Source organism: Dasypus novemcinctus, chromosome 15, assembly GCF_030445035.2.
Source record: "Dasypus novemcinctus isolate mDasNov1 chromosome 15, mDasNov1.1.hap2, whole genome shotgun sequence".
In the NCBI taxonomy this organism is placed as follows: Eukaryota; Metazoa; Chordata; class Mammalia; order Cingulata; family Dasypodidae; genus Dasypus; species Dasypus novemcinctus.
The window spans coordinates 8,406,678-8,434,110 of NC_080687.1; the positions used below are offsets into that span (position 1 = coordinate 8,406,678).

Consider the following 27,433-nt stretch of genomic DNA (forward strand, 5'->3'; position numbering starts at 1 on the left):
GAATAATGGAGAAATTGACTAGAACATATTTATTATAGGATGTTTACAATACTCTTCTTTTAGAATTTGACAGTTTAAGTATATAATTAAGGCAGAGACATAAGGGATTTGAAAAATACAATAAACAAATGATATATTATCTTTATATTCATGTAATACTCAAAAATTAATCATTTACTTAGCATTAAGGAATACTTTGATAAATTTCCCAAAGCAGAGATTTTTTTTTCACTGTAGTCAAACAAGAAATCAACAATAAAAAAAATTTTTTTTAATCCTGTAATTATTGGGAAATTAAGAAATGGCTTCCACATAATTCCTGATTCAAAGAGGAACTCAAAATTGAAACCACAAACTAATTATCTGAAAGGGAATAAGAAAGTACACTGTAGCAAAACCTATTGGATAAAGCTAAAGCAATGTTCAGGGGAAATTTCATAGCCTTAAGTGATTTTACAGTTTAAAAATAAGACAAAGCAAAATGCAAAAGCATGGATATCAAATATATGGAGCAATTTGCATCTTATTTTTCCTTAATTTTTGAGAAAATAACAAAGTAGGTCCTAGGGCTTCTGTTGATTTTCAAATTTCCTTCATTTGATCTATTTCCCTTTTTCATTTCTTCCTTTGTCAATGTTATAGTGAGAACGAATAAAGCGATCAAGAATTTGTCTGTCTGAAAATGAAAAAGAAAAACAGGATGAAAATTTTCAATTACATATTTAAATGCTAAACAGAGAAATTTTAGGAAGTAGGCAAATACCTGATGAGTACTATATATATAAATTAATCAAAGGATATGTTTTAATCTTAAAAGGGCACAATTGTGTAATTATTGATCACAAAGAGTGAACTTAATATGCAAGGGCTCAGCGAGACTGAACAGAAAGCATATGAATTTTGAAATGAGAGATTTCGGTTTCACATCCATGCTGCCATGTATTCGCGTGTTATTCAGCCGCTCTGCTTCTCTGCGCTTCGCTGGAACACAGGTCACGGCACTTACCTTGCTCAGTTGTTGGGATGGATTAGAAACACTATGTGGGCAGCACCAAGCCAGGGCCTGACCACCCATAAGAGGCAATAAATGGGGGGGGGGCTTATCCATTTATTTCTGGATGGGTATGAGAAGCAAACAATCGAGACTACTGTTTCCAGAGTCCACAGAAGCCGCGGCTGTTTGCTCACCACCCCTTACCCCCCGTGTTGGCGGGCTTTGCCCCCCTGGAGTGGTAACTGTTTGGCCACGGGAAGCCCTTCTACTCCCTGGCCTCCACGTCCTCGTCTGTGAAATAAGGGCGGGTCTTACTCTGAACACTTGTGGTTCACCTCCTTCTAGTTAGGCCTTTTTTAAATAGTAGAGTGGAGCTGTAGAAACTTCACTACTTCCGGCAACAGACACCTGGGCAGCCAGTACCGAAAGGGAAGGAGAGTGAAAATTGTTATTAACATGCTATTTGCTTGACATTGCCAAAGCCAACTGAGTCCTGCCAAGTAACTATCACCTTTATTCTCTGGCAGACTCACTTCAGCCCTGCCACAAAGGAGCTCTGCTGAGACCTTCACCAGCTAAATGTAAAGCACTAGTGTAATCACCAACACTGGAAAAGAACAAGTTTTGGACATAAGAACTTGAAGGGAACCTCCCATTCGCTTGCCTCCTCTAGCAAAGCTGACATTGATGAGTGGACCGTCCTAAGGCAATGAGAGGAAAGGGAAACGAAACCCCGAAAGAAGCAAGTCCTGTTCGGCCTTCCCGAGCCAGGGCAAGGGAGCCAGCCTGCGGGCCTGAGCTCCGAGCTTCTGGTACCTGCTCCAGTGCTGTCCTAGTGGACCCAGGAAAGGAGAGCTCAGAGGAAACAAAACCTAGACTCGTCTGTTTTTGGCTAGGGGCTGTGTCTCACCACCTGGTGGACAGATATTGGCTCATCAAGGATTAGCCTACCCTGGGATTCGTGGAGAGCGCAGATGAAAGCGGAGCAGAGGTTGCCAGAGAACTTTGTGGAGTCCTCGGTTCACCCTTCGGGGTGCACAGCTAAGACTCCGATCGCAGATGCCGCACAGCAGCGACTGTGGCACCCAGCGGTGGAGAAGGCAGAGCCCCATCCGCGCGGTGAGTCCCTGGGCGGACGGGAGCACCTGCTCAGGGAAGATAGAAAGAGTCTTCCTATTGGTGAAAGGGGCTCCTTAGCAAGTGCAGACGGTGATTTTATGTATACATGATCCAGAGCGGGGAAGAAGAAACGGAAGGAAGGTGTGAGCTGGCGGCACAGCGTCAGCTCCGCCTTGTGGGAAGAGCTGACCGGCAGGGCTTAAGGAGCCTCAGTCTCCTGAACTCTCCACTGGTGCAGAGGTGTCTATTCAGAGCAACGAGGCCCCAGACCGAAAATGCAAACGTCTCCTTCTGACTTAGCGCCAGACAAAACACCTGCTCCTTGGACTTGGGGTCTTTCAAGGGCCTTTAGACCCTCAGCCCTCAGAGTGTGAGGGTGAAAAGGACCCCTTTCCTGCCCCCACCCACACAACCCCACCTCTTGTTCGGGCTTGCCTACAGAAGGGCTTCAGTACTGTTTGGGCAGCAAATCCTGGAAGAAACGGGTTTCATTAGGGATTTCAGAGGAGCGGAGCAAGCTCTTCTGGTGGTGGCTGGTGACAAGCCAAGGACAGAGACAGGGGACCCGAGAGAGGCAGCTGAGGGCTGCCAAGTAGCTCATGGAAGTCCTACACTTAAGCCTGACCACGGCCTCAAAGCAGGGGAGTGACCCCCTTGGCCCAGAACGAAAATGAGGGTGCACACGACGGCCCGTTAGATGAGGAAGAAATATTAGAACCTCTCTATTTTTCATTCACCCTTTACCATTTTGCATGTTTTATAATGTTGAGGGCATCTTATTTTACTGGCACAGGAATGCACTTGATATAAACGTAAAAACGTGCGTGGGGTTAGTGCTCAAAAGTGACGCGCGGCTGGGTGTGTGGCCGCTGAGGCATGGTTCCAGTGGAAAGGCTGCGTCTCCTCTCCTCAGACTCTTTCCATCTGAGCTGACATTTTATATGCATTCTTGGCTGCCCCTGGAATGCTCCCCAGTAGATTCCAGTCACTAGCCCTGAACTGGGTGGAGTGAAACAAAACTGTCTGGAGAATGGCATTTGCTCTGGGAGGATGTACGATAGGAAGATTCTCATGTACCTTAAAATGCCTGTCACCAAAAAAGAGTACTGCCAAACAGGAAATAAAGATTAAACAGAGCAAAACTATGCAATATTACATGCTCCCAGAGGATAAATCAATTAGCTGCAAGGAAAAACAAATACATCCTGGAGCAATTCAACAACTGGCAGAAAGAGATAAGAAAGGAGCCAAAAAGGGAGTGGCACTATAGGTCCTGGGGCCTCTTTTAAGAGAAATTTCCTTCCAGTACATTGAAGTTTACACAACACCATGGGATTTTTTTTTTTTTTTGAGGCAATATTTTTCTTTTTGCAGACATTAAACTCCAATGACTAGAAATTGGGGCTATTTCTATTTGGCATAAAGCAATTTATGACGACCTACAAATGCATAAAATAGCATCTCAAGACCTCGCCTTACCTTTGGGAGAAACATTTTGCAGGTACTCCTTGATTTGAGCGGGCTCAAATGACTTCAGAATCATTAAGAAATCCAGGTAGGCTTTCCCATAATCGCTCTGGTATATAGTCTGTTCCTTCGTCCGCTCTTGATTCCTCATGTGGCTGTACAGCACAGAAGGAACTAAGGAAACCCAGGGAAGGAAAGACGGGGAAGCTGTTACCAGGACAAATAACTCTTGCCCTTATATTTGAACATGGCCCTGATGGCCCTGAGTTCAGCTTGGAGCTTAGTCTTATTGGTATTGAAAAGATTTTGAAAGCCAAGGCACAGTACTGAATCCTCCAGTGACTCAGGGCAGTGCAGAGCTAGGGAGACACGCAGGCTGTGGGGACTTGGGAGTGTCCTGCTGGAAGTGGGGTGATGAGAGACAGTGGCCAGGGGTGGAGCTCGGCTGCCATTTTGAGAAACACAGGTCTTCCCGGACTCCATCTTTGTGCGGCAGCGTGTTAGTGGCAGCGTTCACCAGCTGCTCCATAAACAAAGGCCTTCGTAGACGTTTTTTCTTCCATGACTTCCTCATACAAACTTAAACTGACACAGTAGACACCTTGCTCCAAGGACTGAGGCATCTTATAACGTGCAGTTGGGAAGAATGATGCTGTTGACCCACACCACTCACCATCCACTCGGACTAATGGACGCATGAGGAGCAGGCAGCCCCCAAATATTTGATTCTGAATATTGTTCTATATTTAAGGTGGATTCTGATATTTGTGGAACTTTCATGGAACAAAATAATGAAGACAGGGTGTGAAAACCTAATTTCTACAACTTGCCCAGTCTTTGTCAACTTTAAGGATACCTTAAATATCCTTGTTGTTTTTCCTTTCAGTTCCAAGTGTCCCATTTCAAGGGGACCCTGGCCAAATGGCGGAATGAGGCTGGTGAGGGGACTTGACACTACGTCCTGAGAAGAACGTTTGCAGTGTCTGGAAGTACTTTAACTGGAAAAGAAAAGGCTTAGAAGGCACACTATAAGACTTTCATGGGGTAATAGATTTAATCTATTTAACCTTCATGGGAAGAGGTAGAGCCAATGGCTTCTATTAGCAAGGAAGAGTCCAGCCATTGAGGACTTTCAAACAGTTGGAGCCAATGACAGTAGAAGGAGCTGTCTTGGGTGATATGTCCCTCCCTTGAAGAGTTTAAGCAGGGGTTCTATCACCCCATGGCAAAGAAGGGTGGTGAGGATTTGCCCATCATAAGATGCTCTAGACAAGGTGACTTCTAGGCTCCCTTCTAACCTCGAGATGCCAAGCTTCTGTTCTATGACTTTTGTCTCAAGTACTACCTGATCCCAACTTTAGGCCAGGGATAAATCCCTTTCTCAGACTTACAAGAGGCTAACCTCTATAGCTTGGAGGTAACTTGGACATGGAACTTTAAAAATGCTTTCTTTGAAAACAGTGGGAATCAGGATGATAAAAGAAAACTCACATAAATAGAATGGGTGCTAAAATGGAAAATGCTTGCAGCATATGCCAGGCAAGTAAACCTCCGGTGGATAACTGACAAGTCTAATTTGAATCCCATCTAATCTCTTTTTCTGCCCTTACAGCAACTGCATCCTTCTTTTCACTCTACAAGGAGGAAGCATCTAATACCAACACCTGCACCTCCCAGGCACAGAATTTCTTGTTTCACAGCATGAGCAGCCAGTCGTCTTCTGGGACTTAGTGGTTCCCTAGGTTTGAGACCAAGTTCTGATTCCATGCCAGCATTGTCCAAGACTTCCCAGGGTCACCTGCTAGGGCCCTATGACTGAGCAAGCTTGGAGTGAGGGGACAGCATCTCTGCAGTTGTTTTAAAAGCTACAGGTGTCCTTACCTAGCCCCTGAGAAGCAATAGGCAGGTTTGAGTAGCATCCATATCTGAAAATAAAATCCTGTAACTCAGGAATTTTAGCCGGAACTTGGTAATTCCGTTGAAATTCAGTGTCTTGAGGTCGGGGAAGTGACTTTTTCCACTCAAGAGGCACTTGAAAACTTGTCTTAAGCTTCTGGGCTATGGGTAGGGGTAGGGGCAGGGGCAGAAACAGAAGGCAGTAATTACTCATCATAAGCTATTTCTAAGGAGCATCACATTTTCATTCCATTTGCTTCTACCAGTAGCTTCCAATTTATCAGACCAAAACCCATTCTTGTGTTGAGAGGTGCAGTCAATTTACAGATACTACAACCAAGAAATAATCTGCTGCTTCTTTGTCAGGCACAGGAAGTATATGTGCAAATCATGAGAAGTAGTTTCTGATTAATATATTTGCATGTCAGTTAAGACCTGCCCTTCTGTTTTGCTGGGGAGCACAGAATGTATTTCTCACTCTAGTGGTCCTGAGTAGCCCTTTGGATAGGAATGGGTACAGAATGAGGAATTTTGATGGGGCTAGGGGTGCTATAAAAAGTACAGGACATCTGCTTAGACATGAGCTTCAGGTTGATAATGAGCAATTTTTACATATATGTAAGTTTTCTTTACTTACCTATTTCTTACCATCATTCATATGTGACCAGCATCCTGTATCGTTGTTTGTGAAATCTGGCTACCCTAGTAAGGGCAGTGCAAATCACCCCATTACTTGGGAAAGAACCACTTGAAGCTTATCCCTTACTGGAGGGTTGGGTAACATCATTTTTATTAGTGGATACTAACGCTATTATTCCTTTAAAATAGCTATGCGGATAAATATTCATTGAATATTTATGAAGCACTCACTAAATGCCAAGTTTCACAAGCATTACCAGATTCCAGAGGAGAGGGACCCACATCATTTGTCTTTGAATAATTCTGGCTACCAAGTGTTAGTTCAGAAACATGTCATACAACAATGTCTTTATCCCGAAGGACAATGTGTTAAAAACAGGGATTTCATGAGCAATGTCCAAGCACTACAAATCACTTTCCACGCTGAACTTAATTTTTGTTCCAAATTCATTTTCCAATAGGTCTTCTCAAAATAAATTGTAATATACATGGTATATCGGATGATACATAACTTCATCTGTTGGCACTGAGAGCATTTTAATAGTGATTTTTTAGTATGTTATCTGTTTAGACAGCACAGGGGGAGAGGGCTGCTCTTGAAGCCGCCTCTGAATTAAAATGAATGGAGAAGAGAGGACATGGGTGCCCATAAAAATGACTTCATACACTGCCCAAAGAGAAGACAAGGTTATAGAGGGGAGGGAACTCCAGGGCCCAAAATCAGGGCATCCCTTAAAATATTTTGGCAAATCATCTGCTCTGATTCCTGGTAACCTCCATCTATCACTGGGATTTTGTAAATTACTAATAGCTTTATAGGAGAGAAACACATTTCTGTTGAAATATTTGCACAAGTCCCTATCCCTCCCCTAGAGCTACCTTTCAATGATGTTTTCAGTGCCTGTGTGCTTCTATGAGATAGGCCAAGGTTAAAGATAATTAAGTCATTGCTCTACCTTAAGACAACCTTAAGCTAGTGTAATTAAAAAGATAAACACAGAAAAGAGATGGAATGTGGTAAGTCTTGCCACCATAACTCTTGGAACTGTGGTTCTCACATGGAGAGTTCATCTGCTGGATCTCATCCCAGACAATTCAGAATCTCCAGAAGCAAGCCCCAGACACTTCTATTGTGAGCAGCTTCCTGTATGCCTCAGAATCACTGGCTCAGAGCTTTGAACAGGTGCTACAAGCCCAGCGGGAGGGTGATGAGCACCGTTGGGGAACAAGAGGAGATAAAGGCCTGCTGTGAAGATGGGCCACCAAGGAAGCAAACAGCGTGCGGGGCACTCATGGATGAAGTGTGGGGTCGCCGGGGCACGCCAGAGTAGTTGAGGGTGAACAGGAGAGGTCAGTGGGAACCGGACTGTGAAGGGTCTTGAAGAAGCAAATGGAGATGAAGACCTGAGAAAAGGCAAAAATCAGGACCTAAGGACTAACTTTTTTTTTTCCTAAGATTTTTAAATTTATTTCTCTCCTCTTCTTCTCTGCTCTGTGTCCATTCACTGTGTGTTCTGTGTCTGCTTCTATTTTTGTCAGCGGGACCGGGATTTGTATCTCTTTTTGTTGTGTCATCTTGCTGTGTCAGCTCTGTGTGTGTGTGGCACTACTCCTGGGTGGGTTGCTCTTTTTTTCATGCTGGGTGACTCTCCTTATGGGGTGCACTACTTGCATGTGGGGCTCCCCTTCACAGGGGACACTCCTGCGAGGCATGGCACTCCTTCCGCGCATCAGCACTGCACGTGGGCCAGCTCCACACGGGTCAAGGAGGCCCAGGGTTTGAACCTTGGACCTCCCATGTAGTAGGCGGACACCCTATCCTTTGGGCCAAGTCTGCTTCCCTAAGATTAAGTCTTGATCTTTATTGATCATCAGTCCTTAACACGGTAACAGACTTCCTTAAATATTTACCAAATAAATGAGTGAATAAAAGGGGAAAGAACCTAGACGGGTCATTGCTGTGTATTAGTAACTCATTTCTGAACCACATCCCGGTGACTGCCAGGGTGGCGTATTCTTAAGGGAACTCTCGATAAACAGCACCTTGTTCATTCCACGGCGTGGCCTTTGTTCTTCACAACTAATCCTTTTCTTGTCTTTGGGAAATTCCCTGTTGATATTATTAAAGAAAAAGATTCCTGAAACATCTGAAGTCCGCAGAGTGGTGGTGAAGCATGGAAAGACAAAGGGACGTGACTGGGAGCAAGCCTGACACAGTACCAATCACACCCACAAGGCCGGCCCCTTCCAAGGACCCATCTGCTTTTTCACTTGATCACTGTGATGCCATATGAGCATGTAGAGCCCAGAGAGAGAAACCAGTCCACTTACGATTAGGTATGGCATCTGCAAAAAGGCCGAATGCCCAGTCCAAAAGTCAGTCTACAGCAAGGACCACTGGCTCATAATCTACAGCCAAGTGGGAACTAGTTCTGCTGTCTTTATCTGCTCGTCTAAGTCATCAAAGCCAAGCTCTCCAAGGCTGCATGTGAAAAGAAACATCTTTTAGTGCTTCTCACTCATTCACCTTAACTCAATAGTGAGGATATGAAAATAAGACATGGTTCTTGTTTCAGCAGCTTAAAGTCTTAGTCCAAGAAACTGACACAAAAAAGAGACTTATAATATCATGTGATAAGTGCTGCAAAAGGGATACGAATGGAAGCTATAAAAACCCATGGGAGATATGCCCATCCAAATCTGGGGAATCGGAGAAGGCTTCTGGGAGAGAAATGAAGTCTGTGTTTAGACTTAGATTATGGATAGACGTGGGCTAACGGAAGGGAGCAGAGTTCCACCGGGAAGAAGAAATGTGTGCAAAGGGCATGAGGCCAGAGTGGGAGGGTCTGAGCGCTAAGAACAGTTCGGTCTCCAGTGTGAGGGTGGAAAGGTGAGCAGAAGTCAGATTATGCGGCACTCAGGTTAAGGCATTTAACTTTTATCCTGAGGGCAATGGGGAGTGGCTGAGGGCTTTTGGGCTGGAAGGTGATAGCAATTTGCACATCTGGAAACTCACTCTGGCTGTGGCATGGACAGGACAGTGGATTAGAGAGGATGACACTGGGAAAGGGGAGTTGGGCTGGAAGCCATCCAAGGGAGAGATTTGGGTGGCGGGAAGTAGGGCAGTGGTCATCGGGATGTAGACTTGACAGGTCTCAGGTATTTGCCAACATGTGGTGAAATAGTCATTTTGCTCCTGCTCAATGGTCAACTTGGACTGCATGATCAAGGGCATCTTTTAAGAATGTTGACTCTTCAGATGTTTTCCCATGACCCTTAAAGTTTATCTGCAGGTAAGGAGGTCCCCTGATCCCATCTCCACCTTGCTTCAAAGGCACTGTCTTATACTCTCTCCATCATTCTGCAAGTGCTTCCTCAGCCCCAACTATGTGGCAGGCAGAGCCCTGGGCCCTAGTGCACAGAGGTGACAAGGGACCTGCCTTTGGGGAGAGCACTGAATAGCGGAGGAAATGTTAAAGAAAAAAACAAAAGGCAAGTCACCTAAGTCGGGCACCAGTCAACAAGCCCCACCTCTGTGCACAGTTTCCAATCAGCTATGAGTACCTCCCTTGTTCTGTGGGCCCTGAAGCACCCACTTGAATAAAAAGGACAGTCCACAGAGTTGGGACAAGTTTTATTAGCTTCTTAGTAAATCTGCCTCTGTTCCTCTTATAAATATGAAGAGAGCCAACTTTTCATGCAACAACTCAGAAAACTGAGACAAAGCGAGGAACAGATGAAAAAGTTTAAAAGTATATCATAATATCCTAATATTGACAAGACAATTACTGCATCTTTAAAAGAAGAACAGAATGCGTTTTTTAAAACAGAAATAATCAGAGAGAGGTAGAGAGTCTGGAAATGCAAATTATGGGAACCGAAATGAAAAATTGAATAGAAGATAAAAAAGTAAAGAATTTTCAAGTAAACAGAACAAAAATATAAAGAGAAAAAAAATAAGAGAACTAGAGAATCAGTCCATCTGAAGAATTCCAGAAGAGAACAGAGGAAACAGATGGGAGAAAAATATTAAAGGACTAACGGAGGGGGAAAAATCCTCTAAAAGGAAAGACATGTGTCTCTAGATTGGAAGGGCCCTGAATGGCCGACATAAAGAATGACAAAAGACTCTCACCAATGCATATAATTGTGAAATTCGAGAATGTCAGGCATAAAGAAAAAGTCTTAAGAGCTTCTTGGGGGAAGTGAGAGGGCCTATATAGAAGGACTGGAAATCAAAACGGCATCAGTGTTCTCAATAGCAATCCTGGATGTAGAAGGCATTCAGAGCAATACATTCTGATGATTACTAACTTAGAATTTTATATCTTCCCAAACCATCAAACATGTGGAAGGAAGAGAAAAGGACATTTCCAGATAGCAAGGACACACCCAGCACAGTACCTCCTATGCGCGCTTTCTTAGGCAGCTACAGGAAGAAGTGCTTCAATGAAATGAGGGAGGGGGGACAAGAAAGGGAGGTGTGGACCAGGACACAGGAATCCACCCTAGGAGGAGGGCAGAAGAAATTCCCAGGATGATGAAGAAGGAAGCTCCAGGGCCAGTTGGGCAGCAGCCAACAAAGCAACTGTCCAGACTGGAGAGGAAGGCAAAGCATCAGAAAGAGATCTCCAGAAAAGACCAGAACTAAGACAATGTGTCTGGCAAAAATCTTGGCAAGTGTGTGACGGGGTATAGGTACACAGGATAAATCTAAACACATGTAAAATAGCCAATTGTAAAGTAGTAAAACGAAACAAAGAAAAAGTGAACACGTGAACACAAATCATAAAATACTCCTGACTCAGCAGTAAACGTTTACATAATCATAATATATAAGCACCAGCAATTGAATTAACCAAAAATTTATAATATAATTATTTTGAAAGGCTGGATAGAGGAGAAGTGAGACAAAGGTACAGGAAAGCCAGATCCTCAAATACCATAAGGGGAAGTCGATAATGTCTAAACCTGACAAATAAGAAATAGCATGGTAAGCATATTACTGTGGAGGGTGATGTGAGAAGGCATAGTTGGAAGGATGGAAATTGCTTGCCCGTGGGGAGTAGGACTGGGGGTGGAGAGGGGGTGGGTCAAGGAACTGTTATTTCATTATAAGCCTTTAAGAACCATTTGATTTAAGAATATGTGTGCATTCGTTTAATAAGAGTACATTTCAATTTTTAAAAATAGTAAAGAAGTTAGTAATTGGGAACAGCTTGTGTGACTTGATTCTTTTAAAGAAATCTATACTATGAAGGAGTCTGGAAAAGGAGAAGTGAGCCAGATTGCCTGGGGTCAAATGCTAGATTCTGCCAGTTATTGGCTAGGAGACCTAGGGCCAGTTGCTGACCCTCTCTGAGTCTTTGGTTCCTCCTCCTTGACTGGGGATGATAACTTCATCAGTTATTGAGGTTTAAATTTGTTAATTTTTGAAAAGCATGTTATAAGAGCTTAGTCAAGGTGGGCAGCTGATGAAGGGGGGCAGCAGCTAAGCTAAAGGAACATGTGGGTCAAGATACAGCTTTGTTGGAAATTGAGGCACAGTGGTCTCATGAGGAGAGACGTGCTGTTTCCATGGCTATGCTTGCACCCTAAGGAATGCGGTAACTAAGAGTAGCTGGCAAACAGGATGAAGCTGTTAAAGGCTGAAAGAAAAGATGGGCACATACCTTTTGTAGTAAATAGAACACTTAGGCTTTGTACTTGAGATAAGATTTTTTTAGTTCCTTAGTAATGCTAATAGTTAACTGCATGTTGCTGCTTGTTGTCTCGTAGACTGGGGTATATAGAGAGCCCCTTGTAAACAATAAAGTAGTCTGATGAATCTCTACTTGAAGACCCCCGATCCCAGCTCTCTTTCTCTCTCTCTTTCTCTCTCTTTCTCTCTCTCTCTCTCTCCTTTTTCTCTTTCTTTCATTCCCGATATCCTTCAGGCCCAAGTCTCCAACAACTGGTGCTCAACGTGGGGCAATTCCAAGAAATACTTTCCACAAATTCTTTGGTAGGTTATGACTACGAGTGTCATTAGACCAAGGGGCCGGTATCCATTTTCCTTTGTAACATTAACTGTTCCTGCCACAATAGTATAAAGAGAGAGCACACAGGCCCAAAGTCCATAGGCAGACACAAGCCGCAAGTTCACAGTTCCAGAATTTGTAGTTAATGTGATGCATGGCAGCAACTGCCACAGAGCTTTGGTTTTTATTTTTTAGTGGGAGATACTAGAGCTGGTGGGCATGGTGGTGAGGTGGATTAACCATGACAGACAGAGACTGATGACAGAGAGGGAAAGCCGGATACCCAAAGGAGGCAACGTTCTTGATGAGGGGGCGGGGGTGGCTGGTCCACAGCACACAGGAGGGAAGGAGGAAGAAGGTGGAGACAGGTGCACTTGGCGGGTTCACTGGCATCCTCTCCTGACTCTCGAGGGTTCCCAGAAGGACTAGGACCCCTCAGGGCTCCCCGGACGCTGTTTAGACCGCACCAGGCATCCAGCCTTCCTCAGACATTCCTGGGTGTTGTTGTCAATCAAAGAAGCCAGATACTAATGCTTCAGCAGCCACTTTGTCACCAGCCTTGGAGGAGGAAACCAGAATGCACTGTTTTCTCAGCAACTCAAGGGAAGGTTTCCTTGCTTGGGTTTAAACATATCTACAGACCATTTTTGTGAATTCTCAATGAAGCAAATTTCCTGCTGCTATGCAATAACAAAATTACACTGTCAGAAAATATTTAATTTATGGAATGTGTGTCTGTAGGACTTGAATTCATTGCTGGCTCCTGAGAAGTAGGATAAGGCAGGGACAAAGTTACGGTGCCATTTTACCTACCCTCATAGACAACCAGTCATAAGCTTGCTCAGCTTCCGAACACTAAGGGCAGAGCCAAGGTGACTCATGCAAGAATCTAGACTCCTGCAGGGGAAAATCTGTATGGCAGGGCTTCCATCCCAGAAGGAGATGTGTAATTCTGGGCAGCAAAAACAAATAGAGTGCTTGACTTTCCCCTCCACCTAAGGAGAGAATAAAATGGTTCCTAATTCCCATCATTGGCAAAAGGTACCATGATCCCATCTGCCCAGATCCCCAAGTCAGACACCTGGTTCCTTTTATCCCCTCACTCCTATCGTCTATCAGTCACTTATTCCTATCATTTGTCTATTCATTTCTTCAACCAATATTCCAATACTTCTTTCCATTGTTCACGATGAACCAGGCACTGGAGTGGGTGCTAGGATACAGCAATGAGCCAAAGAACCTCTGCTTAGAGCCCACTGAGGTGCTGCCTTACCTTGTACAGCGCTGGTCCAAGTCCCCATCCTCTCCCTGGGCTACTCTGGCCATCTCCTGCCTTTCCTCCTTCCCAGGCCCGTCTCCATTCTTCACCCTACAGCCAGTGTGGGTCTTCTAACCTCAGCCATGAACTACAACCTTCACTCCCAATCACTCCAATGATAAACCCCAAACTCCTAAGCATGCCTCACGAGACCCTTTGAGACTGGGTCTTCTGTGCCCACGCTGGTTTCTTCTCTCGTTCTCCTCCCCTCACACTCTTCTCTGCTCTTGCTGAAGTTCCTTTTGTTCCTCGAATCTGCCCTGCTTTTGAGTCTCTAGGCCTGCACCACACTGGACCGCTCTGCCCCTCGTCCTCACTTGGCTGATTTCTCCTCACCTTTCTGGGCTCAGCCAACAAGTCACTTCTGCTGGGAAGCCTTTCCTGACTGCCGCAATTAGACTCCACGTCCTGCCATGCACACCCAAAGCCCCCTGCGTTTCCTCTCTACTTCCCACCACCGCAACCCCACACTTTACCTGGAAAAAGAGAACACCTTCATGTTTCTACCATGTTTACCTTCTTTTCTGTCCACAAAGTCCTTCTTAGTCACAGAAATAAACTGATTTGATATTGCGTTCCTAACTTCTCCTGCCGTCGCAGTGCTTTTCCAAGGGAGGCCTCTGTTCCCTGATGCTGGTGATGGGCCTTGCGGTACTGTCCACAGCAAGAATTCCTATTGATACAAACACGATTTTCAGGAAAATCTCTAATTGTTCACCTAATGGAATATAAGACTGTGTTTGTGTACACATATTCTTTTTTTTTTTCCTTGAGGTTTATAGATCACTTGGCAAACTTTCCTCTGCTACTCTCACTTGACTTTGAATCCATTACATCCAGCCACAGTACTACGCTTGCGGTCTATGCAGGGGTTGGGGGGCAGCAATAGGCGTCATCAGTTTCCCCAGCCAACACATGGGGCTCGGGGCACTTCTTTGACTTTTCAAATGGACATCAACAACAAAAATGTGACCACTAAGTCCAAGGCTTATGTTTCTGGCCAGGATTCTCCTACAGGGAGCCCAGGCTAATTCTAGCTCTGGCCACATGTGTCCATGGCGCAGAGTGGGCCAGGCTGTCCTTGGAAGCCCCAGTCTCTGGGAAAACCTTTGCCTCCAGCACAGGGGACTCAGCAACATGTTGTAAGGCAGGGAGGGGCAGGCATTTTCTCCCTCTTTGCTTCTAGAAAGTTTTTATGACTATAAAACTTTAATCCTCCACCACCTCCTTCCATTTTCTCCTCTCTCTGATGGGCTTGCTTCTTACTGCTTTGAAGAAATTGAAACCAAGAGGAGAGAATGTCCGCAGACGATGCCGCATCTCCCAGTCGCTGCACCTGCAAGCATGCACACTGCCATCGCTCCTACAACGACAGAGCTCAGTGTCTCCTAGCGGGGCCTAGTCCCTTCAAGGTGATCTACAAACCTTGACTGATTCCAGGTGTCCACTCCAGCACAGCGCTCCAAAGTGTTCTTTCTCTTTACCGGGTCATTACTATCAGGATATGTGTCTATTTCTCATATCTTAGAAAGAAAACTCTCTTTACCCTAATTCCCTCTTTAGTTACTAACATATTTCTCAGGTCCCCTTTACAATGAAATTCTTCAAGATGGCTATGTATACTCATTGTCCCAAATTTGTCTTTTAAGTCTCTTTTAATATTCAGGTCCTCTCTCCATTCCTTCACCCCTGTAATTTTTCAGTTGAAAAGAACAAACTACTTCATATGAAGGATTTCCCACAATCTGGATATTGTTGATTGCATATTAGTTGTGCAGTTTAGTAAGTTCTTCTGTCCCCAGCATTTTCTGCAAATTGGTAGCTGGATCCAGAAACTAATTTAGACTCAGGTTAGATCCCTTTGACCAGATTGTAAGTAGTGATTGGCAAGACTACAGGAGGAGGAAGCAGACCTGGCCCAGTGGATAGGGCGTCCTTCTATCACATGGGAGGTACGGGGTTCAAACCCCAGGCCTCCTTGACCCACGTGGAGCTGACCCATGCACAGTGCTGATGCATGCAAGGAGTGCCGTGCCACGCAGGGGTGTCCCTGTGCAGGGGAGCCCCACGCGCAAGGAGTGCGCCCGTAAGGAGAGCGCCCAGCACGAAAGAAAGTGCAGCCTGCCCAGGAATGGCGCTGCATATACGGAGAGCTGACACAATAAGATGACGCAACAAAAAGAAACACAGATTCCCATGCCACTGACAACAACAGAAGTGGACAAAAGAACATGCAGCAAATAGACACAGACAACAGACAACTGGGGTGGGAGGGGGAAGGGGAGAGATACAACAACAACAAAAAAGACTACAGGAGGTATATTATGTATGGCTGTCTCTCTTTGTGTGATGTTAGCAGCCAGTGATGCTCAATGCCTAGATTAATAGATGCAAAGGAGTGATATTCTATCATTTTGTTTTCATTGAATTAGAATATCTTTATAAAGAGACATTTTCTCTTATCTACCATTCAGTTAGCCAGTGGCATAATTCATATAGGAAAACAAACAAAACAAAACAAAACAAAAAAACAAACAATAAACAACCACTGATCCTTTCCTTTATCAGTTTTCAAGAAAAAGAATTGGCTTCCCTGTCATCCTCTGCCAGTGCCCACCTTTTAAAAACAGAACTGAAGGATGGAAACACATTTGATGTGTATTATCCTTATTGAAGTTCAAATTGTCCTGTCTTTGACTAGTGGCAGCCTCTTTAAGTTGATTCCTGAATTCTTTTCACATGACTAGTGCTTTCGATAGCTTTCTTGCTCTCTGGCATGACAAGATATTCCAAACTTATCTTACACATTTCCTGACCCAGATCTGAAATCAAGAAGTTCTGTCTTACCATTCACACTTAAACTCCATCACAATTTTCTTTGTCAAGGTCACTGGTTCTGCAAAATGAACTCCATTCTGCTACATCCAATGGCCAATTCTCTGTTCTTTTCTTACTTAACCTACCAGCAGCATTTTACATGATCAGTCCTCCTCCCTTCAGTTCCTTTTGGCTTTCAGTACAACATATACTCTTGGGTTTTCTCCTTTAGAGTTGGCTGCCCCTTCTCAGTCTCCTTTGGTCTTTCTTCTGTGTTTTTGACTCTTAATGGTCAAAAGGCATGATTCCAGTCATTGCACTACTTTTCTTTTCTCACTTGATAATTGCATCCAGTCTCATTAATTTCAAGTATATGTGATAACACCCAAATTTATCTTCAGCTAAGTCCTCTTCACTGAATTTAGATCAAGATATCCAACTGCCTTATTAAGGTCTCGTCTTGGAAGTTTACCAGTCATTTCAAACTTCACATATCAAAACTGAAGTCCTGATCATCCCCTACTCCTGCCTCCCCCAGAACATACCACATTTCAGTTCATGGCCACTCCATCCTTCTGTTTAAGACCTAAATCCCTGGAGTCATCCTTGACCCATCTCTTTACTCCACAGCCTGCACTCAAAACATCAGGAGACTTATTTACCTACAAAATATATTCAGAATCTGATCACTTCTCCCAACCGCTGCTACCACTCTAACCCAAGCCACCATCACCTATCTCCCAGAATACGGCAATAGCCTCCCAACTAGTATCTGTTTCTGCCCTTGCTCTTTCCATTTATTCCCAGCCAAGGTGATCCTGTTAAAGCAAGCAGATCATGTGAGTACTCTTCAAAAAACCCTGCAATGGCGCCTCGTTTCTTTCATAGTGAAAACCATAGTCTTGCAATGGCTTACAAGGACCTTCACCATTGTCATGCCCACCAGCCCTCCCTCCACATCTTTTCCCTGTCCTCTTTCCTCTCTGACCTCCCCTTCTAATATTTTCTTCCTCACTCATCCCATTGCAGCCACCGTGACTTTCTTGCCGCTCCTTCCACTCAGGTGACCTGCTTCGTGGCCGATGCACCGGTGCTCCTTGCACCTCGGGCTCCTGCTTCGTGGCCTTTGCACCACTGCTCCTTCCTCCTGAAAGGCTCTCCCCCAGATACCAGCATGGCTTCCCCGAACTCCTTGGGCCTTGCTTCCAGGATCACCATCTAAATGACACTTCCCCGGACCATCCCGTTTAGAACTGCAAGCCCATCCCTTACTACCCCATTCTGAATCCCACTTACTCTGTTCTCTCTTTTTCCCATGACAATTACCACTTTCCAACCATTTACGGTATGTTTCAGTTTGCTGGAGTCGTATACTGATTCTTACTGATCCATCACAGGCACTGGAATGTAAGCTCCACAAGACAAGGCTTTGTCTCCTATTTTGTTCACTGTTACAGCCCTAGAAACAGCAGAGGGCCTGGCACATGGGAGGCACGCAATACACGCTGTTTGTTTGAAATGACTGAATAAGAGGCAGCACACATAACCAGAGCCCCAAGGCTTTCCCTCTCAGTCACTCCCACATAACCTGATTTTCTTCAGTAGAAACAGCCTTCACCAGTGTCCTCCGGATGGGAAAGCCAACGGTAGCGGACATTTGACACAATGATCAATCTGTCTGTTCTGTTCCTCTCTCCAGGCATCTAAGAGACCAACCCGTTCAGGCTTTCCTGGTGGCTGCTCCTCGGTCTCCACTTAAGGCTGTTTTCCTCAGGGGAGCTCAAGAGCGGGGGCTCCCCGCCGAGCCGCGTCCCCCCGCGGCTCCATCTCTCCTCCACACCCCCTACCCCCCTCCCCAAAGGGGACACCAAGGAGCCAGCTGAAGGGGTCCCCAGGGGTCCCAAGCCCGGCACAGCGACGCCCCGCGGGTCGGGCTAGGTCTCCCAGGCCGGTGCTCCAGGACGCCCCGCCGCCACTCCGTTCCTCCCACGTGCGCAGCTGTGGGCGGGAGACCCGCGCGCCCGCTAGGCTTCTCCTGGCTCGGGTGGGAGCCTCTCAGAGGCGGTGAACAGAAGGCAAAACTAACGGCGGGAAAAGAGGCCTGGGTGGAGCAGACGGCAGAGCGCGCTCCCAGGAGCGGACGGAAGCACCTCCACTAGCCGGGAGGGGGTGAAAGCTGCATGAGAACGCTCATTGGCTGAGAGCACTCGGCACAGTCCACCATGCTCGCTCTCATTGGTTGAGAGCATGGGCACAGTCCGTCACGTTGGCTCTCATTGGCTGAAAGCACTAGGCACGGTCCGCCATGCTGGCTGTCTTTGAGAGTTTCCAATAACGCTTTGATGAAGGGGAAGAACATATCCTGTGTGTATGTATACGCGTATATAGCATATTATAATCGATTATTTTACCTTATTTTTAAAATATTAAGGAGAATACCAAAGAAAAATAAAGTCATAATGAATCATTGCCCCAAGGACTCAGGTTCAATGGGGGTAGCGCGTGCGCACTAGTGATGCCCAAGCGTCCATCAGCAGCTCACGCCTCTCAGGACCTGTAGAGTCCACTGCCTGTTGGACATTACATCAACCAGCTTGTCCGAAACCGAGCTCAACCTTTCTCTTTGCCTTCCCCATCAGATCTGGTCCTCCCCCTGTGCCAGTTCAGTAAACAGCAACAGCATAACCTAGCCGTTCAAGTCAGCAGTAAGAGCCTCCTTCCCTCTCTGCACTCCCTTATGTTTCATAGCCCTTCAGTCACAGTCCTGTCCACTCCACCGCCTGGTCGTCTACTGAATACATCTAGCCGGCTCCATCCCAGGGGGCAGTCAAGTAAATTAAACCCTTTAATATACAAATGAGTGTTGCCCTTTATGTTGAAAGAAGGGTACTCAGTGCCAAGAAACTGCAGAGGGAGGAGCAGTTACTTCTATCCCCAGGAGAAGGAAGTTAGAGAGAGCTCTCTTTACTGGTTTTTGAAGACATATAGAAGTTCTCTTGATGGCCAGGAGAAGGTCATTCTAGATGGAGAGAACAGAATGACCAAAGGTGGGGAGGTCTGAGAGGGCACAAAACAAAGTATGCAGGGACCAGAGGTAGAGAAGTGATTAGAAATAAATTTGAGAAGGTAGGCAGGAAAAAGTCTGAGGACCATGTAACCCATGATACTGGAAGATGAAAGGTCTTTGCAACATTCAAACTCACATTCTTATAGGTTGTTGATAGGGTATTAAATTTAACAGATATGTAGCTATTATCTTACTTGACTAGGGTGACACTTGGGATTCCTGAGTCCTCTTGAAGTCCCCGATTTGATCAAATCATCTTGAGAATATGATTTCCAAGTGTACTCATCATTGTATTGTGTCTGATTGTAAATAGGGTCACTAAGTGAATATGCATATCCTAATCTTCTGATATCTTTTTGACTACAAAAAAGACAGTAGAAAATAGAATAAAGGATCATATGCCAAATTTCACAACATTATCCATGCCAAATAATTTTACTCATTACATTTTTAAAAGGTTGGCTGGCTTAAGATTTGATGCTAGATCTCCCATGAATCTTATTTGTATCTTAAATGGCTCTTTAAAAGAAGGTATAGGTAGCCCAGACTTGTTGTTTCCAGTCTTATATATATTTGCATAGACTGTGAAGGTGTTATAAGCAGGGACTGTGGCATAAAAGGGGATGTTCTGAATTTAGGTATATTAGAGCATCATGCCAGAGTCATGCCAGATTGTCCACCTCCTAACAACTATAAAATATTCATCCCTCCTTAGAGAGACACTTCTGAAAGGAGAGCAGAGAGTGTGTGGAATGCTTAAAATCCCTTTCTTTGCTGTTTATTTAAAGGGGTAAGCATCTTTTCAGCTCTTTTTTTTTTAATCCCCAGGACATGTCATTAGTTGGAAAGAAAAGCATTTCTGAATAGGCAAAGCAGTACAGGTTGGTGATGCTGATTCTTTTAAGTGTAACTGGAATCTTCTCATGGACCATCAAATTTTCAAAATTCACTGGAAAAAAAACCCTGATAGATAAAAATATTATGTGATATTTTTCAGATTTTGTATTCATCATTCAATACAGTATTTAAGTCTTATTCTTTAGTAAATCATATTATGAAATATTTAAAATACAGCCAATTCTCATTTTATTTCATGTTATAAAATATTAGGAATAAATGAAAGTACCTCTTAGTTTGCCAGACCAATTAGTTTTCACAATATACAAATTTCTCTTTCATTAAATGCTTAATAGGTGTTTGATTATAATGTCTAATAAAATCAATGGAACTATTTCTGATTTTTACACACGATTATTATTTAATTATCCCTAAAAGTCAAGCACCAGAGTTCTAAACACTCAAGCACACATATTTAACATCATGTAATCTATCATACTCCACACTTCACAAATAATAGACACATTAAGCTACACATTTCACTGCATTATTTTTTGTTGCCCAGATATAATGATCATGTTCAATCTTTTAAAACAATCTGTCTGCTTTTAATAATCTTTGTTAAAATAAATCTTTGATAATTTAATTACCAATAATTTTTATAGTAATCCTCAAAACACATATTAACATTTATTCAAACTAAAAAATGTAGTCTGGCTTTATTTTGACAGGACATAAACCTGATATGGCTGATTTATTGACAACAAGAATTGATTTTACCAAGTAGGCAAAGATGGTATAAATTGTGTGAGCTAAATCTTCAGCTCCAAGATTTTGATAAAAATATATTTGAAGCATGTGATTATAAAAGTCTTTTATCAAAAAGACTTGGGAAACATTTATTGAAATTAATGTTTCTATTTTCCAAGTCCTTTTTGAGGACCTAATATTAAGCAAGCTGCCTCCAAGTGAAATAGTCACATATAATTAGTTGTCATTTGTTAAGACTTGACTTTTGGGTGTACATCTCCCATATTGAGATAGGAAATGCCTTAATAACTGGATGACAAATCATCTAATTCTTTGCTTTCAATAAAATTGAAGGAGTATCCAACCAAGTTGTCAGTTGATCAATCACTAAAAATCATCTTGTGATTTTTAGCTCATAACTCAGAGTTGAGAGTACTGAATGACATTGCTATATAAAACTCCTTTCATGCATATCTATTTATTTATATAAAAAGATTTCTCAAAACTTGCACCTGTAAATTGAAAAAATTGATATTATATAAGGTAACATCCTCAAAATAAGTAACATTCAAAACTGGATACATAAACTTACTAAAAACGGGAAACAGACTTTGGCCCAGTGGTTAGGGCGTCCGTCTACCATATGGGAGGTCCGCGGTTCAAACCCCGGGCCTCCTTGACCCGTGTGGAGCTGGCCCATGTGCAGTGCTGATGCGCGCAAGGAGTGCCCTGCCACGCAGGGGTGTCCCCCGCGTAGGGGAGCCCCACGCGCAAGGAGTGCGCCCGTGAGGAAAGCCGCCCAGCGTGAAAAGAAAGTGCAGCCTGCCCAGGAATGGCGCCGCCCACACTTCCTGTACCGCTGACGACAACAGAAGCGGACAAAGAAACAAGAGGCAGCAAATAGACACCAAGAACAGACAACCAGGGGAGGGGGGGAAATTAAATAAATAAATCTTTAAAAAAAATAAAAAAATAAAAAACTTACTAAAAACAAAACAGCCCTTTTTATCTTAGTAAGATGAAGTTTCAAAAGATTTAAATTTGCAGCTAGTGATTATTAATCTTTGTAATTGTTGTTTTGAGCATTTGCATACAAAAATAATTATGGTAACTCAATACTTAGGGTCACATAACGTTTAAAAATTAATTTTAATTAATGCACTAAACTAGTTGTACAGAAGTATATTAGAGTGATCAATAAATTACTCTCAAACAAAATATATTACAGCATGGTAAAATTCTATGGAGGAAGTGAAGTGGAAATAAGAGTTCAAGAAGCAAAAGGAATGAAATAAATTATCTGACAAGTAAAGAGTTTGTTCCTGTGTATTTTTAAAGGATCATAGTGGGTATTAATATGCTAAGGTATTTAGATTAAAGAAATGATTTAACTATTTTAGAGTGTCAATATTCAGAAAGTGTTGGGAATTTTATCTTTTGCAACTATTTAGATTTATGACAAAACATAACATGCAAACATAAAAACTATGTGGAGCTGGAGACCCTGGCATAGCATCCCTAGTATCCATTTGTTTTTGGCTTTCATCCCAGATGTTTCTTCTTCACACTACTAGTCCTACCTGTGAACCCGGCACAGTCATTACAGGAGATGATGGGTCTCCCAGGTAAGGCAGATCATGTGACTCAGTGGCATGGCCAATATCTCAGAATTCAGGAGGCTTGCTGCCCTGCGCTCTTTGGAAGCCTATTATATATTATGCTGAGGAATAGACACGAAAATGACTGAGCAACTTCTTTGTGCTTATCGCTGGACTAGCGCTTTGCATCCTCAGAACTGCCTTAGCCAGGGATCATATCCCCATCTTGCCAGCATAAAACTGAGCCACAGCTGACTTGTTGCTTGCTTCAAGCCACACAGTAACAAGGGCTGAGGTTAAAACCCATTTCTGCCCAACTCCACAGCCACAGTCTTGCCAATATTCCATTCGACTTCCCAAAAGCTCTTTAAACTTGTAAGGTGAAGGTTGTCTTTACTGGAAACAATTGGCAGAGTGCACACAGGCACGTAAAGGCTCTTTGTGCTGGTTCCACCACTACTGATGCCACGAAAGCTGATGGGCTTCCCAGTCCCGACAAATAAGCCCAGAGAGGCAGCGGATGGCTAGAAAGCCCCGCCACCCTCCGTGCAGGTGGAATTGGAGGAAAAGCTTTAGGAGGCACCACCTGGAAGAGGAAGGGTACGAGTGGGGGGCTGTGCTGTTCTGCCAGATTCCAAGACTCCTGTCAGTGACCGACAGTGATGATGTCCTTTGACTCCGTAGTCTTTGACTGCCTACTATGTGTTTAGGAATGGATTTGATCCATCCTTAATGTTCAGGTAGCACAGTTCCATTAGCCTAGACACGGTGTCTGTTGTAAACTCTTATACCCATTAACCTTCTGAAAAGATTTGTGGTTTTCCTGTAGGAGTTTTGGGTACTGTCTGGGGGAGGAACGCTCTGAAGCCTGGAGATCTAGGCATGCACCTAGTAAGTCCTACCTGAGTGTTGTTTCCCCCAAAGTATTGTTATAAGCGTTCCTTGGTGATTTTGAATTCATTTTGGGTTCTAAATAATAGAACACAAATCAAGAAATCGAAGTGTGCCTATTGTGCTGACGGGCCGCGGCTCTCACCGAATCGGAGCAGGGACTGCTGCTGTTTTTGCTGTGAACGCAGTTTTCATCGAGGTTGCATAGGAATCCCAGCTGGCGTCGCCTGCTGAAAGGACAAGAAGAGCCTTGCGTGTGGTAAACCAGCATATTTTCATCAAATCATGCTTCAAAATTTAAAATACTTTTGCAAGAGAAAAACATTTTGAATAGATTTTTTACTCTATGCTATAGAATCTAAAGAATAAAGCACACCTTGCGGTCTTTTTAATACGAAAGAGGAAATGCTCGATTTAATTCTCTGAGTACTTCCCCCAAAGAAAAATAGGTCTATGGTTTATCCTGAGCTTTCACACATGCTATTTTAAATGAGTCAAGCGATACCTAAAACAATAAAGAGCAAAGTTAACTTTGTTTGAAATTCTATCATCTTGGCCACGCTTGCTATTTTAGCAGCAACTTTTCATGCATCCCATTAGATACTCATATACGCATGTGGCAGTTTGAGATTATTTATGAATCCCAAAAAAAGAGATTATGTTTGTAAACTAATCTGTTCCTCTGGGTGTGATAGCCTTTGAATGCATTAGATTCAGCTGATATACCTTGATTTAATTACCTGTGATTAGGGCTTTGATTCGACCACGTCAGTAAGGCATGACTCAGGTTGAGTCTCTGCCCCCATGGTGGGCTGATATAAATGGACACTTACTCAAGAAGACACAAGAAGAAGAGAGAGAGAACTTTTGATCCTGGAGCCCCAGGGAGAGGTGAGCCATTCCCCTGATAGTTTGAGCAGCTGATAAAGCTTGTAGGAAGCCTGAGAGACCAGCCCTATGCCAGCCCACAGCTGAGATGGGAAGAAGCCTTAAGAGGAAGAAAGAAGGAGAGAGCAGGCAGAGATCACCCACCATCTTGCTTCAACACGTGGCAACTGACTTTGGGGAGAAGTCAACCTTGAGATGGACTCTTTAGGGCCTTGTGACTGTAAGCTTCTACCCTTATATAAGCCAACTGATTTCTGGAACTCTGCACCAGCACCCCTTTGGCTGACGACTACAATGCATAAGAAATGCTTTTACACAAAGGGCTTGCTCTGTCCATGTCAAGTTTTAGCCTGGATGCCTTCCTCACTCCTTCTTCTCCCAGTTCATTATCAGCTCCTCCCACCCCTCTCCCAGGAAGCCCACGTTAGCAATTGTGCCTGTTTCTTCCCATATGTTTACACATGCTGACAGAATCACATTCAGATTGATATAGACGCAGATAAATATATAGACATGCTGGGTTTTCATTCTCGTCATTTTGTTTTACAAAAATGGGATCCTATTACACAAAACGTTCTTTTATCTGTCATTCAACAGCAATTAGTAGCAAAACCTGCCAACTCCTCTGGTGGAGATCTGATTCATTCTTTTTAATGGCTGTGCGGGGCTCTGTGGTATGGGTGTTATTTAAAGCTACGAGGGGATGAGATCAGCTGGGTTGAGAGGAGAATATGGAGCAGAGAGGCAGTCCCCTAAAGGCTGAGGCGTGGGGCCCCCCAACATTAAGAGGTTGGGGGATCAAGACGCACACAGTAAAGGGGGCTGAGAAGGAGCAGCCCAGGAGGAGAGAACCGTGGGGTCGTGGAAGCCAAAGGAAGAAAGTGCTTCCAGAGGCCAGAGGGGTCATGGGCCCAGGAGGGCCAGGACTGAAAACTAACCTTCAGGTAGAGACGAGCCACAACAGATTTAATCCACCCGATGTCCCGCTGTCAACACACGCACCACCCGCTCACGTAGGGAGGTGTAGTTTAAACGGAACTGGGCCCTTCTCGCCTTCTTCCTACGCAGGCAGGCACATGTTGCTTTCTCCACCCCACTTGAACTTGGGTGGAAATGTTTCCTGTAATTTTTGAATGAACTGAGCTTGCTGGGACCTATCACCACTCCTTAGGATACTGTAGCCACCTCAGTGCCTGTATTTCTCCCACTCAAGCATCCTCTATACAGTTGCTGTAAAATTCCTTTCTCAAGGACTTCCCCAAGATCCCAAGCTTCTTAAGGTCTCGATGCCACTGCGCGGCCGCGTGAGGCCTGGCTGGACGGGGGCGTTCCCGTCCTCAGCCTCCTCCTCCCCGCTCCGCTCCCGCCTCTGCAGCCCCGGCTTGTGCTTGAGTCCACAAGCCCGCGGTCCAGCTAGGCAGCTGGGCTCGCTCAGCTGGGGCCATTTACCTGCCCTTGACACTTGTCACCTAGAAGCTCCCCCATCTGATCCCCAAAGCCTGAGCCCCGGGTGATCAGGCTGTGACCTTTGCTTTATTCAAATCTCAGTCTGCTGGAAAACGGCAAAGCCTTCGACGTTATCCTGTGATGCTGCAACTTTAGCGAGAACTACGGCAAGCATTAAAGTGCTTCGCTCCAGGAGCAGAACAAAATGTTCTTTGTTAAAAGAAATTCAAGTGTGGACAAGTAAGTGGCAAGAAATCATGAGGAGGGCTGTTCGTCAGAGAGGCCTTCACTGAACCTGACTTGAACCTCTGTGTGTGGCTCTTGGAAGGATCTGGAAGGAGCCTCTGTACGAAGACCCCAATCCCTGCACCCTCCTTTACAGGAGGCAACATCATCACCTCGCCTACAGCCTCGTCCTGTCAGGCCCAGGTGCGCCTCAGAAACCCCGAGCCAAAGAGGCTCTGGGCAGCAGCTCCCTGTCAGCGGCTCAGGGGACATTGCAAATCTCTTGGTGCCCTTGCCTGTGGCCGTCCCCCCTGGGAAAGGCGGGTGCCAGTCGGGGGAGGCTGGCGGCCGTTCCAGAGGGCTGCACGCCCAGGGGACAGGCTGGCTGCTTCTACTTGTGGCCACCCACTTGGAGGAGCGAAAAGGGTACATCGTGGAGGAGACAGACACCAGAAAGGGGGAAGAGAAAGGGAGAAGAGATTCCAAAGGAGCGCAGCCGCGGGCTCCTGGGGCACGCTTCTCCTCAGCCTCTCCTGTTCACTCTGCCAGAGGGCAGAAACCGAGCCCTCGAAGGGGTTTTTGTACAAACTGAATATTTTCATTTTCTCTTCTTAATTGACGAAGGGAAGGCATGGAGGGAAAACACATCGTTCACTCTGGTGGCCCCACGCTTGCTGGGAATCTGCAGCTGAGCCATTGATCGCTGCTCGGGAGCGCGGCCCCACCATCGCCCAGCTAGATGGGCAGTGGGCACCACCCCAGAGGCCAGCGCAGAGTGGAGGCCAGCGGCAGCCCCCCCAGCGCTCCTACCGGCCCTCCCGGAGCTGGATCGGCGGAGCCTGCGTGTTGGCAGGCAAAACTCGAAGCCAACGCGCCCCAGTGTGCAGCCAGAGACCCCTTTTAAAGAAATCCCAGCGCAGGTCAGGAGCGGCAGCGGGACCCCACGGCCTCCAGCCCATGCTACAGTGGGTGGGGAGCGCCTTTCTCTGCAGACGCCCCCGGGGGGCTCCCCGCATCCCGCAGGGCCCCTCTTTCTGGGCTGTTCTCCAGCCTCTGCCCCCCAGGCCCTGCTCCCCGGGGAAGGACCCTCACCAGCCCGTGCTGGCTCCTGCCCCCTGCCAGGGGGGCTTCGTGGGGGTGTTTAAAGCACCTGCTCGGTTTCGGGAGGGTCGAGGTGGGGGCCTCGGCAGTGAGGCCAAGGGCGGGAAGGGGCAGGATGGTGGCCACGCTCTCACTGCCTCAGCGGAGCCGCCCCCGCCAGGGGGGAGCAAACCCCGCAAAGACCGACCCCCCCTGCGCTCCAGGGCCCGCGTCGCAGCCCGACGGCTCAGCCTTCTTACTTGGCCGGATCTGGGGGCCGCAGGGAACGCGGCACGGAGCCTCGGGCCCGGGCTGGGCCATTCTTGCCCGACGACACGGCGATGAGGACGCGCCTCCGGCCCGCCAGGCTCTGCGCGCCGC

At 45.4% G+C, this 27,433-nt stretch overlaps 1 protein-coding gene across 2 annotated transcripts; it reads right to left on the bottom strand.

Annotated features, from left to right (window-relative positions):
* Window positions 1-3: 3 nt before the first annotated feature.
* TEX26 (testis expressed 26) lies at window positions 4-27,433 on the bottom strand. 2 transcript variants are annotated; one of them, XM_004478919.4, is made up of 7 exons: window positions 27,313-27,433; window positions 23,559-23,643; window positions 19,532-19,697; window positions 13,970-14,126; window positions 5,462-5,638; window positions 3,593-3,754; window positions 4-676 (listed from the first exon to the last, which is right to left on the bottom strand). In XM_004478919.4, the coding sequence occupies exons 1-7, from the start codon at window positions 27,371-27,373 to the stop codon at window positions 603-605; spliced, it is 882 nt and encodes a 293-aa protein (XP_004478976.1). In that variant the 5' UTR covers window positions 27,374-27,433; the 3' UTR covers window positions 4-602. The 2 variants fall into 2 exon arrangements, with proteins under 2 accessions (XP_004478976.1, XP_058132978.1); XM_058276995.2 differs by having other exon boundaries at window positions 23,559-23,640; window positions 27,313-27,419.

Bases quoted from the DNA above. Each gene is read 5' to 3' on its own strand.
- TEX26 (XM_004478919.4), bottom strand. From the start codon at position 27,373: ATGGCCCAGCCCGGGCCCGAGGCTCCGTGCCGCGTTCCCTGCGGCCCC. The intron at 23,644-27,312 runs GTAAGAAGGCTG...TTGTCCTTTCAG, and splicing joins CGGCCCCCAGATCCGGCCAA to CAGGCGACGCCAGCTGGGAT. The intron at 3,755-5,461 runs GTAAGGACACCT...GGGTTTCCTTAG, and splicing joins TATTGCTTCTCAGGGGCTAG to TTCCTTCTGTGCTGTACAGC.